Raw genomic sequence first — 17,729 nt, 5'->3', positions numbered from 1 at the left:
ATCCTGCATGAGCTTTCCTCGGCCATTTCCCCATCGAGTCCCACATGCCTCCTGACACTAATGTCTTCATGATTCTCGTCACAGTATTCCACTGGGCACATGCCAGTAATCTTCATGTGTGAAATTAGCTTAGCAGGGAGTGATGAAGGTCACCATCTACGGATAAATGCATACCATCTAATGGTGGAACAGCGAGCGGCAGTGGGAGGAGCAATCCCACTTGGGAAAACACATCCTGTGGCCCTTTGCTCTCGTGCTAATGGAGGCAATAAAACTCTCACGACTTTCTAGATTTCTTGAAATACAGGCATGTCAAGGCACATTGTGAAGGAAAGCTATCATTGGGTGAAAACCTCATATCTACTGGGCAAACCGTAACACCCAGTGTCTTGAGTTCCATCAGCATCCGAGAGGGTTTTTTGACAGAAAATGTGATAAATAAAAATTAATTAATATGTCCTCCTGGATACCAGGACCGCAGAAAGAGAAGGCATCTTTAACAAGCAAACTGTAGCACTGATAATTATCATATTTTTACCTGATCAAAGCCTGATGGATCTCAGCCAACTTCTGTTTCCTCCCACAATCTGCTTCTGTAAAAGAAAGACAGAGGTGAGGATGAAGAGAGCAAAAAAGAAGGATGGAGACACATACAGAGAAAAAGAAAGAGGAAAAGATGAGGGATAGAAAGATGTGGAGAGAGAGAAAGATAAAAGGAGAAGAAAGACATCGAGGAAGGAGAGAGATCATGCTGGCAATATTAATAGAGGCTAGGGATCATGCATTAAACACACATATACAGACGCACACACAAAAACAGTTTGTAGTGATGGGAAAAAAATAATCAACACGCAATTAATAGATGCGTTGAGACACATTAACAGTAAAATGTACCCATTTTAATTCAAGCATGACTTTTACAAAGGCCTGCTATCTTTGTAGAACTTTTTTGAAGACAGACCAGATTTGAGGCGTTTTCTACCTCGTGAGTGATTCTGTTGACTAACACCGTGACTCATCTTTAATGCAAACAAGGCCATTATAACGCCTGGTCACAATGATGAGTCACACATATGACCATCATTGTGAAAGTGCTATGCAGGGAGTTTGGATCAAATTCAAAATAAGCTATAAGTCTTTGAATGACTTGAATGGTAAAACCAAAACCCAGTGTTGAGTGATAACATAACAGATGGCAGGTTTTTGTGTGCGTGTGTTTGTTTATTTTGTTTTTAATACATTGAACAATGACGTAATCATGTTCATCTGCAACTATCCAAGTTATCTAAGTTGTCTGACTGGCTGCCACGCTGGCAGATAAGTGGCCGAGCTAATGTTTACGTTGACCAGACTGTAACAACAGGACAACCGGCGGTTAGGTATGTTAGGACAACAAAGGACAACTCGTGATTCGTGATTCGTGTGTTGTAGTTTGTGTCAGCTGGCTGCAGTAATAGTATTAACTTCTCTGGAATTTCAGGTCAGGTTTCTGTCTGTAGGCTACACGCACAGTATATTAGTAACGTTAAATATGCAGGCTCGTTTTAATGTTAGAACTAGCTTTGTGCGACTAGTCGGTGTTTATGTCTAGTGTCCGTTTATTAAACACCAACAGTTACCTAGTTAGCTGTTTGTTGGCTGGCTTACCTCTTGTGACAGATCCATTCCCATTCACCCCAGCGTTTTGTTTCTTCCTCTTGAGCCTTTTCATCCCTTTAAAAGCGGATTACCGAATGACGAAGTCTGTGTTGTGCCATAGGCGAATTAACAAATACAAGATGTGTCTCTAAACAGGTAAAAACAGGGACGATATTTGGCTGTACGTGAAAGGTTTTCCTAACAGCTGTCCATAAAAGACTCAACCGAACATGAGGTCACTCTGCTGCGCTCTGATTGGGCAGAAACGACATGTGACACAGCGCACGAATGCCATTGGCTCCCTTTCGACCCGCACCACTAGGTGACTTGACTGTAGTTTTGTAGTCCTAATATCTGAGTAATAGTGGGCTGTGGTTGTCATCGCTCGATTGAAATGTGGTTTGTGACACTTCCTTGTTCTGAATATTTTCACCTTTACCACAAGGCGACAGTAAAGCTCTATACAGCAGCTGTTAGATAACTTGGAACAATAGTATGGACTGTAAATAATACTATGTTATTATGACAACATATAGTGCATGTATTGTGTATTTGTGTACTTTTTATTTTAAGTGTGAAAAACTACAAAAATTCAAATCCACAGCCATGGGAAAAGAACAGAAACACTTTTGAGCATTTGCAGAATCCTAGTGGTACAAAACGCTTCAATGTCATATTCTTCTACATACAGGTTATTAACTTCAATACATTAGAATTGATTCAATTGCAATGGTGGGATCTATGAAGGCATGACTGTATTGCATTGCATGTACTTACATTACATATATGCATGTCATATTGTTGATATAGGTGACATTAATGCCACTGCTTTGCTTCTGCAAACTAGTTTCCTGGATGTGGGGTCATTTTAGGACATATAGAAGCAGAACAATTCTGCCCCGAGTGTTTCCTCTCATAGCACTTGGTTGCATACAAATTGTTTACAGTGGCAAATCCAAACCCTGCCTATGGCCTTGAGCCTAACAAACAAATTTCACATTTAAGTAAAAGCATAAATTATTCTCCAGACTACAAGAAGGCCAAAACTGAATTAGGTGTGATTCTACAGGGAACACATATTGCAAGAATCATTTCTTCAAAGTATATCAGACTAATGGGTGGGTCTTGCATGGGTCATAATGCTCTACTTTATGTATTCATACTATTCACTGTTGTTTGTTTGCTGCTGGTTAATCTTTGCACCACTGTTTAGTTAGTTAATTTAATACTATACTATTTCATTGTAAATACTGTGCATTTTTTATGTTTTACTCTGTTATTTTTTATTGTATATATTGTGCATTTTATACTTAATATTTAAATTTTTTACTCTGCTACTTAAATTGCTTGAGTATATTTTTTTGCTGCCTTAACGAACAAATTTCCCCTTGTGGGATGAATAAAGTATCTATCTATCTATCTATTGGTGACAACAAAATCAGATTCTCATTCAGTGATTGGTGGAGTTTGTGTTGAGAATAGTCTGAGAGTCTAACATCAGGCGAATTTGCCAAGACTCTACTAAATATACATTACTTTAACAAAAAAAGTATACATAATTAACGTGTTCCCTTTAGTTAATCAATTAATAGATAATAAAACAAAAATAACAATATCGGATTAATAAATACATATTATATATATAATATATATATAATATATATGTATATTATTATATATATAATATATATGTATATATATATATATATATATATATATATATATATATATATATATATATATATATATTATTATTATATAATATATTAGCCTGTCAAAGGTTGTAGTTGTTGAAGGTTGATAGAATAATGTATTATATCTACTATATCTCTGTTGTGGCAAAGAGTTAAACATTGTACAATGATACATGCCACTATCACCCACTATATTTCAGTATTTCGTGAAACAGCCAATCCGGAAGTGGATTGGGACATCGGCTCGATAGGGGGATGTCAGTTTAAAAACACAGATCTGGCAACCTTAATGACAATTGCAACTTGAGCTGTGGTGGTGATGAAACGCATTATAACCACCAGCGTTGACACGACTTGAGACTATTCCATTAGCCCTTGATGTAACGTCTCCGGATGGAAACAAAGACACAGGTGACCGCAGGTTGACCAGCGATGTCAGGCAGGTAATAGCTGCGTGACTGAAGCCGCTTCAATGAGCGATAGAGCCGAGATGAGAGGGCCTGTGAGCCGCCGGAGGAGGACGACCATCTCCGGCGGAGGAGCTGCAGCGGCGAAACAAGCCAACGGGAGTAAGTGGCACGATGCCGGGGAGAAACCTCCACAGTGTTCCGCTAAAGCCAAAACAAACGAGGTGTCCAGGCATGCGAGTGTCAACGGGAAGGTGGACGGAGAGATGGGGAAGTCAGAGCAGCTACAGCTGAGAGACAGCCCGAAGAAACAGAGGAGTGTGGTGGAAGATTTTAACGAGAGACTCAGGTAACGTTAAGCTTTTTCTTAAGACGTCCAGCGTCACGTGTACGCAAACTAACACACGTTGACGGTGATTGAAATGACAGGAAGTTGTCATTTAGACAGATGTGACTCATTTGTATAAAACATTTTCACTGGGGGATAGTCGTTTCTCCTTAGATCAAATGGGGCTCAAAGGGGCCACTTAAATGAATGTGGCCCTTTTGAGCATACACATATATATCTATATATATATCTATATATCTATATATATATATATATATATATATATATATATATATATATATATATATATATATATATGACAGAAGCTTCCATACTTTCATACATACTTCTATTAAATAGACTAGCAGTTAACTTTGCCTTGGGGATTTGGAAATTCATCTTCCATGTCCAACACCTTCCTTTGAATGGAAGCTAACTTTTTTTCCCCCACACTTTAGTGTTACTTGTATTTATTTGGCCCACGCACAAAATAGACTCTTAGGCTTTGAATAGAGTTGTAATTTTGTCTGAGCAGCAAGCTCATGTAGAGATCAAGCCTGAACATGACAGACTGGTAAAAATTGGTATTGCTTTGCATAGACATGTCACTGCTACACTTGGAAATGATAAGGACAAATATAAGTATTTAAAAAAACAATGCTATGGTCACAAATGATCAAACTATTTGTATTTTTTTTTTTTATATGTACAGGAAAGCATCGTGTCAGGTTCCCTGCTTTACATTTACTTTTGGCAAGAGAGTAGGTAGTAGGAAATGTGAAGTATGTAGTAGTAGTAGTATGAGTGAAAACAGACTTTGTGAGAGGAGACATAATAGCCTGACCCTTATCCTAAATATTTTATGGTCACACGCCCACTTCCACAGATATGTCTTCGCCTTTTGAAGCCAGCCTCAACTTATTGTTGCAAACTGCCAAGAGTCTGGCTGGTGTTTTACTCACACTCTTGAATTTAAAGATATAAAGATAGATATCATAAGGGCATCAAGAGAAAACTGCAACACCAGAATGCTGAAATAAAGAGACTGTTACAAACACAATGGCATGTTGCAATCCTGTGTTTGCTGCCTGTCTGTCTGCACGTACTCCTGCTGGTCTTGTCTTGTCTTGTCGTGGGTGTCCTGGCACTCATTGACGAACCCCTCTCCTCTCTTTATATGCTCATTTCCTTCCGTACTTCACCTCAAACCACCGCTGTCTCTTCCCCTCATCTTTAATAGTGAATTATCCCCCACCTTGTCTTTCTATCCTGTTTCTCTGCTCTTTGTAATCTCTCCTCTGCTTCTCCTCCATCCTCGCTTCTCCTCTTAATATACGTTCTTTACTTCATTCTTCCTCTCCTCTATCATTCATCTCCGCTCTGCTGTCCCTCGGTCCCAGTTTGTTGTGAAAAAGTTCTTGACTGATTTTGGTCAATAGCGTGAACCTACATTTTCTCAACTCATTCATTGCCTGGTGCAGTTGTAGGACTTAACATTAGACTCGTAGATATAGTTGTTTAATTCATATCTCAACTTTTTGAGTACCAAATGGTTTCATCCCTGAGCTTTTGGAGATAAACCGGCAGGAAGGGCTGTAGAGAGCTTGATCAACTCTAAAAAACTAAAACGGTTGACTTTGTGTTTCCATGCAGCTGTCATGTCCTCCAGGAGTCTCTCTTAAGTTCAGCCAGTGGCTACAACAACTACAGAGGAATCCTCAACTGGTGTGTTGTCATGCTGGTGAGTTGAACTGTGTGTCCATTCAGAACTGAAGATGTACTCTGACTTCCACAAACAATGACCCGGAAACTCTGGATGAAAACGTGACATGCTATTAATCTTTTTTTTAAAGAGTTATTATTCCGAACCACTTTCATATCCCTCTCTTTGTCTCTCATTGTCACTTACACACAAACACATACTGTATATAAAGCTGCTAACTACCGTAGCACATTGTGCTGCATGAGGGATTTTGGTCGTTGCGTTAAGAACAAAAGCAGAAGTGCAAATGTGAAGTACACATCCTCCTGGGATTTTGAGTTGGACCTGTCACAGTGACTTTCTTTGACACATGAAACGTGTCTGTGAGAAGTCTGATAAGTTGTTTTCATGTTATCTCTCTTCAGTAGATTTGCCACCAATGCGTGCTCAGTTACACCCTCATGGCCCAGTTTTTCCTTTCCTGCACTTGTTTCTTATGTATACGACTTTAATTAAGAGGTTTTTAATAGTTATACTTTAATCTTTTTATGTGTTGAACTTTCACTCTCTTCAGAAGTAGACTTTCCGTTAGCTGTACTTGTATTGACGGTGTTCTGGTACACCTGCAGTCGACATCCTAAGGATTGAAGTGACGGTTCATGCGTTGATCGCACACCGCAGAATATTATAAATATGAATGCAATGGAGGGATTTTCAATCATCCCTAAATTGCAGGAGAGAGATTATTATGGGGTTGGATTTTTAGTGTCTTCGTTGATTTGACCCATATCAATCAGGTTTAATTTTAAATCCTTGGTTTTAAAAGTCACATGTTCTAATAAATAATAACATGCCTGATGGATGTTCACTGACAGTATCTTCTGCTCAAAGCGGAGTTAGTGTGCTTGCTGGGCCAATAAAGTTGTTTCTCATGCTGAAGTTCTAAAATAGAACCCAAAAGATTAATCTTCTTGCAGGGACAATTTTATTTATAGATCTGAAAAAAGTCACTGTGCGTCACAGTTTACGCTTTCAAATCTTAAGCTTGCTAGAATGAACTGAGAAGAATAACTTGAAAGCAGCAACAAAAGCTGGTTGCTAAAACATATGAGACAAGCACTCCATATGACAAGAAAATTAATTAGCAGGAGCGTGTGTGTGTGTGTGTGTGTGTGTGTGTGTGTGTGTGTGTGTGTGTGTGTGTGTGTGTGTGTGTGTGTGTGTGTGTGTGTGTGTGTGTGTGTGTGTGTGTGTGTGTGTGTGTGTGTGTATATGTGTGTGTGTGTGTGTGTGTGTGTGTGTGTGTGTGTGTTTTGTGATGTCTTTTCAAATCGGGCCTTATTTTGCAGTTCTGCGACAAGATTAATTCCATCTTTGAAAATGTATCTGTGACGACTACGTCCTCTACTTTTTGGTCACCAGGGACGGCATCGCTCGGTTCAGACCGTTTTAGGAAGCCTTCAGGATTAGGCTGTAAGAGTGTGAAGTGGAACCACAGAGTTGTGTGCGTGCGTGCGTGCATGCGTGCATGCGTGTACGCATTTAGAAGCTTAGTTGTGTAATTTGTCCCCAATAACCAGGACCGTAGGCTAAATGCCTAAAATGTCAGCTGAAGGAGCACATGTTTCTACAGATGAGACATTAAATGTGTTGTTGTACTTCTTTCATTTTCAATGAAAGGCAAAGTGTTTCGAAATATTACTAATTCAGTTCATTCACAACCTTAAAATATGGGTGGTCGGCAAAATATATTTTTTTCAAAATCCATAAGTTACCTTTGAAACAGCTACACTTCTTCTTTAAATTCTCTTAAGTGTTCATGTATATTCAGAATATTCTTGTTGAACATGACTTTCTCCACTTGTTTGGAGGATGAATACAGTTCAAGGTCTAAAAAGCTCTCAATAACAAGACACATGCACAATGTTAAGAAGATTAAGATTGGTGCTGAAAACAAATCTGTGCGAGTGAACCAACAAAGACGAGTTTGTTTTTTTTAAGATGCTGTACCTTGTTCAGTGGGCCTGGGTGATGTGAGGACGTAGTCAGACAGTGAAGATATTAGATATAACATAACCGTGATACAAACAATTGATGCTTCAGCGGTCCGCTTGGCTGCACATCAGAGGGAACAGCTTAAATGAACAGCTTAAATGACCTCAAGGAGCCTGCTGCTGATTTTTGAAATTACATTTAATTAGTTTCCTTGCACCACGGCTGTTAAAACAGACAGATACGTGTCAACGTGTTTGTTTTGTTGGTCTTTCTACAATGTTTTTGGGAATATGAATACAAACTGCTGACTAGTTATTCGAGTACAGAACATACATGCATGTCCCCAATAGTCTTTGCTGTGTGTTGGAAGGAAAACATTTAACAGAAGACCTTGGCCAATGCAAAATGTTTGCTGATTCAGCCTTTGTTGGCACCAGTTCTCTCAGGTTAGCTTAAACGCTTTGTATGTCAGGGTCCTAAAGTTTAGCCGACCCCAGCAGCTCTTTCTATTTTTAAACTTACCAAATCTGAGACGTCTCTCCTATCCACAGGACACTGAGATACAGCTTAGATCATTATCATATTTCATCTGGTTCACACAGTATCATACCTGTTGTTTAGAAACATTTACAAGATATAACAAGATTATTCAAAGGGAATATAAGTTGCGTCTATATATTGTGAATTTTACATTACTTGGATATTATTTGATAAATATAGACATTTTGTTGTTTAAAAAAAAAGGACAATATTTGAACAGTTTATCATTAGTGTTTTATTGCTGAAATTGTAAATGATTATAAAGAGAAGTAGATAAGACAATGTGCTTAACTCAGCGTATAAATATTCTGATATTTTGGTGCAAAAAGGTTTGATTCAATTTGTTCATACAACAAGACAACGTTCCTATTACTGACCGATAACAGATTGTAGAAATACTTCCTCGCTGTAGTTACAGCTGGACAGAAATAGTTCTTTAACCAGGCAGCCTGGGTTCAGTTAAATTACCCCCTGCTGAAGTCTCTTTGAGCAATACACTGAATCCTGCCGTCTCCCACACACCGACCTCTCTCTGGTCAGGCTCAAGTGAGGACACATTTTTACAGTTGAGTAATTGCCAAATCAGATTTTGCAATGTTTTCTTTAAATGCTCTGGAGAGGCCTCTTTCCCAGGACTGGTCCTCTGCTGGCCACGCTGAAGGTTACTAAAGCAAAGGTTACTGGTTTGGACAAAAGACATAGTTGAATCAGAACCACATTGCTGCAGGGTCTTGGCAGGCGAGTGGGCCGATGGGGCAACATGGCACATAATCACTGCTGCATGACCTTATCGTGTGTCGTACCCTCACTGTCCTCATTCTGTTAACCGTCTCTCTGACTCCTGTGCACTGAACGCACTACATACATGATCTGAGAAATGTTATGCGTATACATGTTGGCTCACTGCGTTGAGTGGGTGGTTAGTTTTTATCTCAGAAAGCTCTGATAACTGATGGCTGAGTTAAAGCTGGACTCAGTCCTTGAACTTTAATACATAATATAATGATAAACTTGTTTTATTGGACACAGTTAGCAGCGTGAGCAGAAGCAGAGGTGTGACAGTTATCAAGGTGTGATGGGTGCTGGGACATGTTGCTCAACTTGGGTATGAAAGGGATCTTATCTAGGCAGTTGTTTTAAACTGATCGTGATGATATGACCGTGCAGCTTTAAACTCTTTGTTGCTCTTTCTGCAAGTTGCTCCGCATTAAATAAAGAAAACCTGCTGTTTTTGTTTTAAATAAGAACTCACTCAACACTCGCAAACAAATGCATGGAAATCTGCAGACTAATCATGAGCAGAGCCAGATTTATAGCGGGGGGGAGCGGGGGGGGGGGGCTGAAAATATTGTTGGGTAAACAAAGTTGATTCTTGTTGATTCTGTGAACTACGCTCATTAGCTCCCGGTGCATGTTCCTCTCTTCCAGGTGCTGAGTAATGCTCGCCTCTTCTTAGAGAACATCATAAAGTGAGTATGGACCTACGCACACAACATTATATACACAAGCAGGTGTTGTTGCAACTCACTGCCATTTGGTTAAACAACCGGCCGTGTCACACCTCATCCTCCACCTCACCACGGCCCGCTAGTTTAGTATTACATTACAGTCATTTGTCACTTTTGTCCAAAATCAATAGAAGCAAGAGCTGGATGTCATCAAACATTGAACGTTCATCCAAAATCACATGTGCTAAGGGCTTTGTTTGTTTGTCTCTAAAGAATTACATGAGTAAGTGCCAGCAGTGTTTCCAGGTGTAGTCTGAAACATCATAAATTCTTATTAAATTAGATGCAAAACCATTTCTATGTTAGCTGACGTTCCTCTGGGTTTTGTTATAAATCTCAGTGTTGCTATGAGCAGAATGAAGTTTCATGCCTTAGCCTTAACCACACCACACCTTTTAACTGACGGAACCAACCTGAAACTAAACCTCACATAACCATTTTACACAAAAGCATTTCTAAATGATGACTGGTGGGATCAGTGATTTCCCTCCGCTCCTCTCTTATCTAGGTATGGTATCTTGGTGGACCCGATCCAAGTTGTGTCTCTCTTCTTGAAGGACCCCTATAGCTGGCCATCAGCTTGCCTCATCATTGGTACGGAGCATTTACTCAACGGCTGTTGAATGACTCGCAGCCATTTGTCCTTCTGTGATCTTTAGGGGTTGATGTTCAAGTTGAACTTATTGACCAACAAGGGAGGTATCTGTACATCCCATACGGAAATGAGGAGTAGTGAGGAGAAGTGTTGCTGTTGACTGTAATAAAACATGTTTTACAGCCTCGCCGGGTCTCAAATGGCTGATGTGATGCAGCTTGTTCGAGCAGATTTAACAAGCCAGATGCTCAGTGATGGCATATCGAAGCATTGTTAGCATGAGGTCCCGTCCTGAATATTCCAGCACAGCTGTTATTGATTATTTACTCCTGACATTGTCGCTTTTCTGGCAACAACCGACTTCATCAATGCAGTAAAACAAGTCAATGCAAATGTGAATGAACATAGTTGTCCTCAGCAGGGCTGGGCAGGGTATCATTAGAACGATCAATCTGAATAAAATAGAATGCTGCTATTTAGAGAAAATACTGGAGTAATATAGTAACGGAAACTTGTCATCATATTTGACAAAATCAGTATGCACCACTAGTTTCTCTGTCTCTCTGTCTGTGTTAAATGGTGTTACACTGAGTAATAACATAAAGTCAACCTGCCACTGTGGTTCACATGCATGTGATGCTGTATCTGAGGAGTCTGTTGTTTGTCTCTCCTGTGTTTCAGTGTCCAATGTGTTCATCTTGGCAGCCTTGTACACAGAGAGGCGTCTGGCTGTGGTGAGTGTTGACAATGATTTGCATACATTTTCATACTTGCAACACATTTTCCTTTTACTATATTGGACACTGCAAATTTTGTTCGATTCCGTCTTCTTTTGTTAGCTCTGCTGATAACTTCCTGAAGCCTTTTAACTAAAGACCTGACATTGGGATTATAACTTTGTTCATGGTTTGTTTTGTTTTGAATATTTATCATTGAGGGATCTCCCATCAAGGATGTTTGCCTGGAAGAGGTGCTTTATACATCCTGGAGTCGACAGTGTAAAGTCAGCGTCACAGCGCCTCGCCTCCTTTATACCTACTGTTAACTCTGATAAGAACACCACTCCTGGTTAAGATTAGATTATATGTGATCTAAAACGGTCATTGCCAAAGACTGGGTCAGGACCCACAGGAGGGTCGCAGGTGATTTTATTTGAGTCACCAAATAAATTAGAAACATTTCTTTCTTATTTTGCACGCATTTTACATGTGTATATGTTTTCAACACTGACCTAAAGCAACTTGACAGATGCAATATTTTATTGGTAAAAAGTCCATTAGAACTCGTGTTGCACAGTGAAAAAGCTGTGTTTTTTCTAGTTAAAGGAAAAAATAATGAAAGCATATCAACAGTCAGATCAAATGTTTTACGGTGACTCTTCTCTGTTTTCATTGTATCATTCCTAGGGTACCATTTCCCAAATGACAGGACTGATTCTTCATATTTTTAACCTGACATCCCTGTTGATCTTCCCTGCAGCCACTGTACTCACTGTGACCTCCGTGACCCCAGGTACATATTAAATACATGTTCACAGTGTATGTTCATGAGCCATAAATCAAACATTTAGAATAAGAATTAATGCTTGTCTGTGTTTTGATACTACCACAAAAAATACATTGGTCTTTTGCATCAGAAATTGCATTTAAATCATCACTGATGTCAAAAGTTATAATTGAAAAAAACTATTTAGTCAATAAACTGTTTTTAGCTTAGTTCCTATTTATGTACACCCACACACCAGAGTGCTCCTTTCATCTATCATGTATTGCTCTTAGTCAATGACTGTGTGTGTGTGTGTGTGTGTGTGTGTGTGTGTGTGTGTGTGTGTGTGTGTGTGTGTGTGTGTGTGTGTGTGTGTGTGTGTGTGTGTGTGTCTCTCTCTCAGTGGGTGGTGTGCTTTCGTTGGTAATTTACACGGTGCTGTTTCTCAAGCTGTACTCCTACCAAGACACCAACAGGTGGTGTCGAGAAATTAGACAAGCAAAAGCCAAGAGACTAACACGATCATACTCATGTAAGTATATACACACACACACACACACACACACACACACACACACACACACACACACACACACACACACACACACACATACACACTGTTGAAGAAACGTTATCTAGAGTGCGAGTAGGCACACATGTAGAGGGCAGAGGGGCTCTTGAGCAGGGAACTTAAGAGCAGTTTAGCGGCCAACAGATCAGACTAACAGTCAAACTAACTTGGCTAAATAAATTTGATTCAAACACACAAATGTCAGCACACACTTTACAGGATCGTATTGTTTTTTTGATTTAGTACTGTGCTGTTACTGCCATTTAGTGGTGACAAGATGAAATGCAGCTTTTGGCTACCACTGTCATGCACACAGACAGAGATTAAGTTGTGTGTTTTATTTTAATCCTAAACGCTACTTGGCGACTTTATCTCCTCACTGTAGGAGCTAAAGCTACACACACAGAGACATCCTTAAAATCCAACATGATTGTCTGTTGTATTTATAATGTAGTTTGATGGGTTGTTGTTGAACCACATGGGTATGGTAGTCAATGAAATGAGCTGGTGAGGCTTAAAGTACCAATTAATCTGTGTGTGTGTGTGTGTGTGTGTGTGTGTGTGTGTGTGTGTGTGTGTGTGTGCGTGCGCACGTGCGTGTGTGTTTCAGGTCCGTCCGTGGCACAATCGAATGGTTCAGCAGTTCATCCCCATGTCTCCTATCCGGGCAACCTCACCCACAGAGGTAACCATGATGTCCGCATGGCGATAAACTGCACAGTTTTTAATACAATAATGATAAATGATCCTAAATTAACATTTTGTTTGTTGTTGTTGTCTTTAGACATGTACTACTTTGTCTTTGCTCCAACTCTCTGCTACCAGCTGAACTTCCCACGGTCACCTCGAATACGCAAAAGGTTCCTGATAAGACGACTTTTTGAAATGGTGAGAGGGAACACAAACACCCGTTTATTTAGTATGCTCTTGGTGTCAACTGAGACGTTGGAAAATTAAATGAGAATGTACATGTTTTCATTTTTGACTCACTCTTTCTTATAGCTTTTCTTCATGCAGTTGTTGGTGGGATTGATACAGCAGGTATGTTGAACATTAACACACCTTAAATCACAGAGAGAGGTACTCGGAATATACTCTTGTCTGCACACACACACACACACACACATTGAAACACAAGGTTCAACAGAAAGTCATGGAAATATTTGCCTATTTAAATCAAAGACATTTTCATTTGTGTCTTCCAGTGGATGGTTCCCACCATACAGAACTCAATGAAACCATTCCAGGTGTGTACACACATATACACACACACACACACACACACACACACACACACACACACACACACACACACACACACACACACACACACACACACACACACACACACGCACGCGACTGCACTTTATTGTGTATGACGATAAGGGGATCGTAGACTGTAATTGGTTTTGTCTTGACATTGTCAATAAGAAAGTTGTCATTGTGTCTCTCACAGGAAATGGACTTTTCTAGGATGGTAGAGCGCCTCCTAAAGTTAGCTGTGAGTATCATGAAGTTCTGTAGTTACACTGGACACGCAATTGTATCCTGTCATAACCGTATAATGAAAAACAATAAATAAAATGAAAATTTAGAGCGGAGTTATCAACATCACAACCATGGTATGACCTTAACAAGCTAGACACTTCTCCTAACATCTCCCATGTCCCTCTTCTCCTCCTCCCCCCCTCTTCCTCTCCCAGGTCCCTAACCATCTGATATGGTTAATATTCTTCTATTGGTTTTTCCACTCTTCTATGAACTTTGTGGCAGAGCTGCTGCAGTTTGGAGACAGAGAGTTCTACAAAGACTGGTGGTGAGTTGAAGAAATGTCAGCATCACACATGATTACATGTGCACACAAATACAGTATGCACACCTGTAAAGAAACGCGTGAACATTTTCAACATGTTGAGTCAGAGTCGGTCCCATTTAATCTCGAGGGTAACACAGCAAGTGGGCTAAATTCACATATTGTCAGCTGTGATTCCCCTAAATTTAAGTGGATCATGTGTCACACGTCACAGGAATGAAAGTGTATTCATTAAACTGTGTCGTCATCATTCAGAACAACCAATTATCTTGAAGCCCAATTCTCAAACGGTGCAATTTTTGTTCATTTCAGGAACTCTGAGTCCGTCACATATTTCTGGGCCAACTGGAATATTCCGGTTCACAAGTGGTGTCTGAGGTGAGCACCAAACTTTTATTTATTCAGCATTGAAACCATTTCGGCTTCATGTTCTCTTTGTGAAATAAAATCCAAAAGAAATTGATAAAAGAAAAGTGGATATTTTCCTCCACATTTTTGAGATCAGTGTGATTTGTCGAGGGCCTAATCGTTGTGTGTCTCTGTGTGTTACAGACACTTCTATAAGCCAGTGTTGAGGAAGGGAGTCAACAAGTTTCTGGCTCAAACTGCAGTCTTCCTGATGTCTGCCTTCTTCCATGAGGTGAAGTCTACATATCTGCTGATTCAACCTCAAATCCTGTGCAGGTTTTACTTTAATGTCTGTACATGAAACGGCCTGTTGTGGACGGTTGTTAACTGACAGTTGTGAGGTGCTGGCTTGCAGGTAGACAGCTAATTCATAAATGTGCCGAAATAAAAAGATTTCATCTGAGTCATGTGTGTGCAGCTTTTACATATTTTTAGAAAAAAAGTTCTGTGTCTGATATTTAGTATTTCTCTCCTCAGTACCTGGTGAGTGTTCCTCTGAAGATGCTTAGACCCTGGGCCTTTATGGGGATGATGACTCAGGTAAGGAGCATTGAACCCTCCAGCTTTCTCTCCTCTGCTGTTGGCAAACACACTCTGACCTCTGAACTTTCATCCCTTCAGGTTCCTCTGGCTTGGTTCGTGGGTCGTTTCCTGAATGGAAACTATGGCAATGCTGCTGTGTGGATCTCGCTCATCATTGGCCAGCCTGTCGCTGTGTTGATGTACGTCCATGACTACTATGTCATTCATCATGGGACCACGACATAGTGCCGGACAAACACACGCATTCCTACAGTCACACACACACACACACACACACACAAACGAGTACAAGTCATGTTGTAAACACGCACAGCAGCCAGCTGGACAACTCAATAAGTGAATGTAGAGCAAGTTAAGGTGACTTTAATAAAAAAAAGCTCTGTTAACATGAACCTGTCAGTGAAAAGCAGCAACAGCAGGAAAATTGTTTTTGACTTCTTGAATTTTGCACTAAAGAGAAATGAACCACAGTATGCCAGGAAATGATTCTAACAACAAGAGAAGTGTTTGCTTTGAAGCAGCGTTCCACTTTAGTTGGGCAAACATACTTTTGTAGTCGGCGTTATGTGTTGACCTCGAGATCCGCAGTCACCACCCACTCTTAATATCTATCCAGCATTGGACTTTTCAACTTTAAATAATCCTGGGCCCAAAGTGAAATAGCGCTTGGATTTCTGTTAATGGAATTAAAAAAAGTAAATGTGTGGTTGATGATTCATGAGGTCGAACTACGATTAGCGGCAATTTCTTTAACTTTAAAAGTGGAAACTCTGCTTGTAACCAAGCACTCCTCGAGTTTTGGAAAATGTGTGCACATTTGTGAACCACTGCCAAGCGAGGACAGATGAGGGTCCTGCCACCACGGAGCTGATATGAAAATGTTGTTTCCATATCAGTGGTTGAGAAGTCACTTCTTTCTCGTATCCAATAGGCAACAGAAGGAATGATGAAGCCAAATAAACAGATTGATGCAGTGCAATAGTTGAGTATTACAGAAATGCATAATACTTTTAAACGAGAATGATTAAAGACAAGAAACTGAAGGAAGAGATGCTAAAAAGTGAAGGAGTTTTTGTGACCTTTATTTGTAAAGTTGTGGACCTCCAGGCAGCGTCTCCTCTTCCGTCTCAAGCAACATCAATGCAAGCCCTTAGTGTAACAGTACATGCTACAGGTGTGTTATTTGTTATGGCACTTGTCTTTTTGTGTTGCATTTGACTTATCAGATGATTTATTTTGTACTTGTATCATTTTATTTGTCGGTGTAAGTGTCTTTATTTATGTTGTGCCAAATTATAATTAGTTTTGTCTTAACTCAATGATTTAATGCAATAGTTGATTTACTGATTTGTACCAATGAATGTTTTTGCACAGAAATGCATGCCGTTGACTAAAGCAATAGATTTGAAAAAATGTTTTAAGTTATATCAATCATGTAAGAAAGGTATGTTTTGTTGAAATAATTTGTATGTTTTGCTTATTTGACGTATGTTTGAAAAAAACGGTAGCTGCAGTGGTAATGAGTTTCAAACAGGATTTAAATTTTAAAGACTCTATTTCTTGGTTTGACCTGATTTAAAAGTCACCAATAAGGATATTGCCATATAAAAGTTAGATACCGTGTCATTTTACTTTTTTATGTTGTGAACTGCTTTCCAAATGCATAGTGACAGTTGACTGATCATGATGAATCAGAGCCTGTCTTTTCTTTCCTTATTGATCACATTTCAGGTTAATACTATAACACCTTTTATCAAAAATATGGTGTTGGCATTCCTTAATGAAATTTATTTAAGTGCCTAAAAAAAAAAAAGTATCCAAAATGTCTTTTGAATACCATACTGAAGTACCATACTGGCAAAATACAAAATGCGTCTTTCCGTATATTTTCAGACATAAAATCAGTCGATATCAGAAAATACTGGACACATTCAATGGTAAACAGGACTCAAATAAGTCTCGAATTTAAAATTTTACAACAAATTATTCTCATTTGTATGAATCGCTTGTGAAAATTAGATTTACTCAATTAAGTTGTTTACTTTAATTTCTGTCTTACTTTATGTTGTGAGATTTCTTGAAAAAGTCAAATATAAAGTGAGGTTAACATGAGAAGCTTCACCACTACAGCTTGAGATGGGACCATCAGAATTCTGAGGATTTGATCTCCCAGTTCGTCTTTCTGTGTTTTTGTAGCACTTGCTGTTTCCACATTATTACTGCACTGTCTGCTCTTGGAATACGAGTATGTAATGCTGACGATGCATCTTTAAGTTGTGTTTAGTTGCTTTTGAATGATTATGTGATACAACATATAGTTAAATGAATGTATTACTGATCTGTTCATACTGTACACAGAAATCCAAAGTGAAACAAAGATTATTTGTTTTGGGAATGGAAATCATGTTCACAGCCTTTCACATGAAGTTATACGTGTCATTTGATAAAGATTATTTATATATGACGAGTGGACTTGTCTATTGAGCCTTCATTTTATTAGCG

The 17,729-nt window shown here is 39.3% G+C and overlaps 2 protein-coding genes across 2 annotated transcripts in view; one reads left to right on the top strand and one right to left on the bottom strand.

Moving 5' to 3' along the window:
• zgc:63863 (uncharacterized protein LOC393372 homolog) overlaps nt 1-1,850 on the bottom strand; it is a 17,376-nt gene extending 15,526 nt beyond the window's left edge. Inside the window, exons 1-2 of the mRNA XM_068711095.1 lie at nt 1,648-1,850; nt 539-593 (exon numbers count right to left, since the gene is read on the bottom strand). Of these exons, the coding sequence (XP_068567196.1) occupies nt 539-593; nt 1,648-1,711 (119 nt within the window). The 5' untranslated portion in view covers nt 1,712-1,850. The remainder of the gene's footprint in view (nt 1-538; nt 594-1,647) is intronic.
• Nucleotides 1,851-3,617: 1,767 nt separating this feature from the next.
• dgat1a (diacylglycerol O-acyltransferase 1a) lies at nt 3,618-17,694 on the top strand. Its single transcript, XM_068711093.1, has 17 exons — nt 3,618-4,088; nt 5,721-5,808; nt 9,733-9,773; nt 10,321-10,406; nt 11,089-11,141; nt 11,814-11,919; nt 12,296-12,424; nt 13,074-13,148; nt 13,248-13,351; nt 13,466-13,504; nt 13,669-13,710; nt 13,920-13,964; nt 14,167-14,279; nt 14,589-14,654; nt 14,829-14,916; nt 15,162-15,224; nt 15,306-17,694. Exons 1-17 carry the CDS (start codon nt 3,805-3,807, stop codon nt 15,450-15,452), a joined length of 1,569 nt encoding a protein of 522 aa, XP_068567194.1. The 5' UTR covers nt 3,618-3,804; the 3' UTR covers nt 15,453-17,694.
• The last annotated feature ends 35 nt before the right edge of the window (nt 17,695-17,729 follow it).

Source organism: Cebidichthys violaceus, unplaced genomic scaffold, assembly GCF_023349555.1.
Source record: "Cebidichthys violaceus isolate CVI_PGR_0920_01 unplaced genomic scaffold, fCebVio1.0.p SCAF_16, whole genome shotgun sequence".
Taxonomy (NCBI): domain Eukaryota; kingdom Metazoa; phylum Chordata; class Actinopteri; order Perciformes; family Stichaeidae; genus Cebidichthys; species Cebidichthys violaceus.
This window is presented reverse-complemented; position numbering and strand designations above follow the sequence as displayed.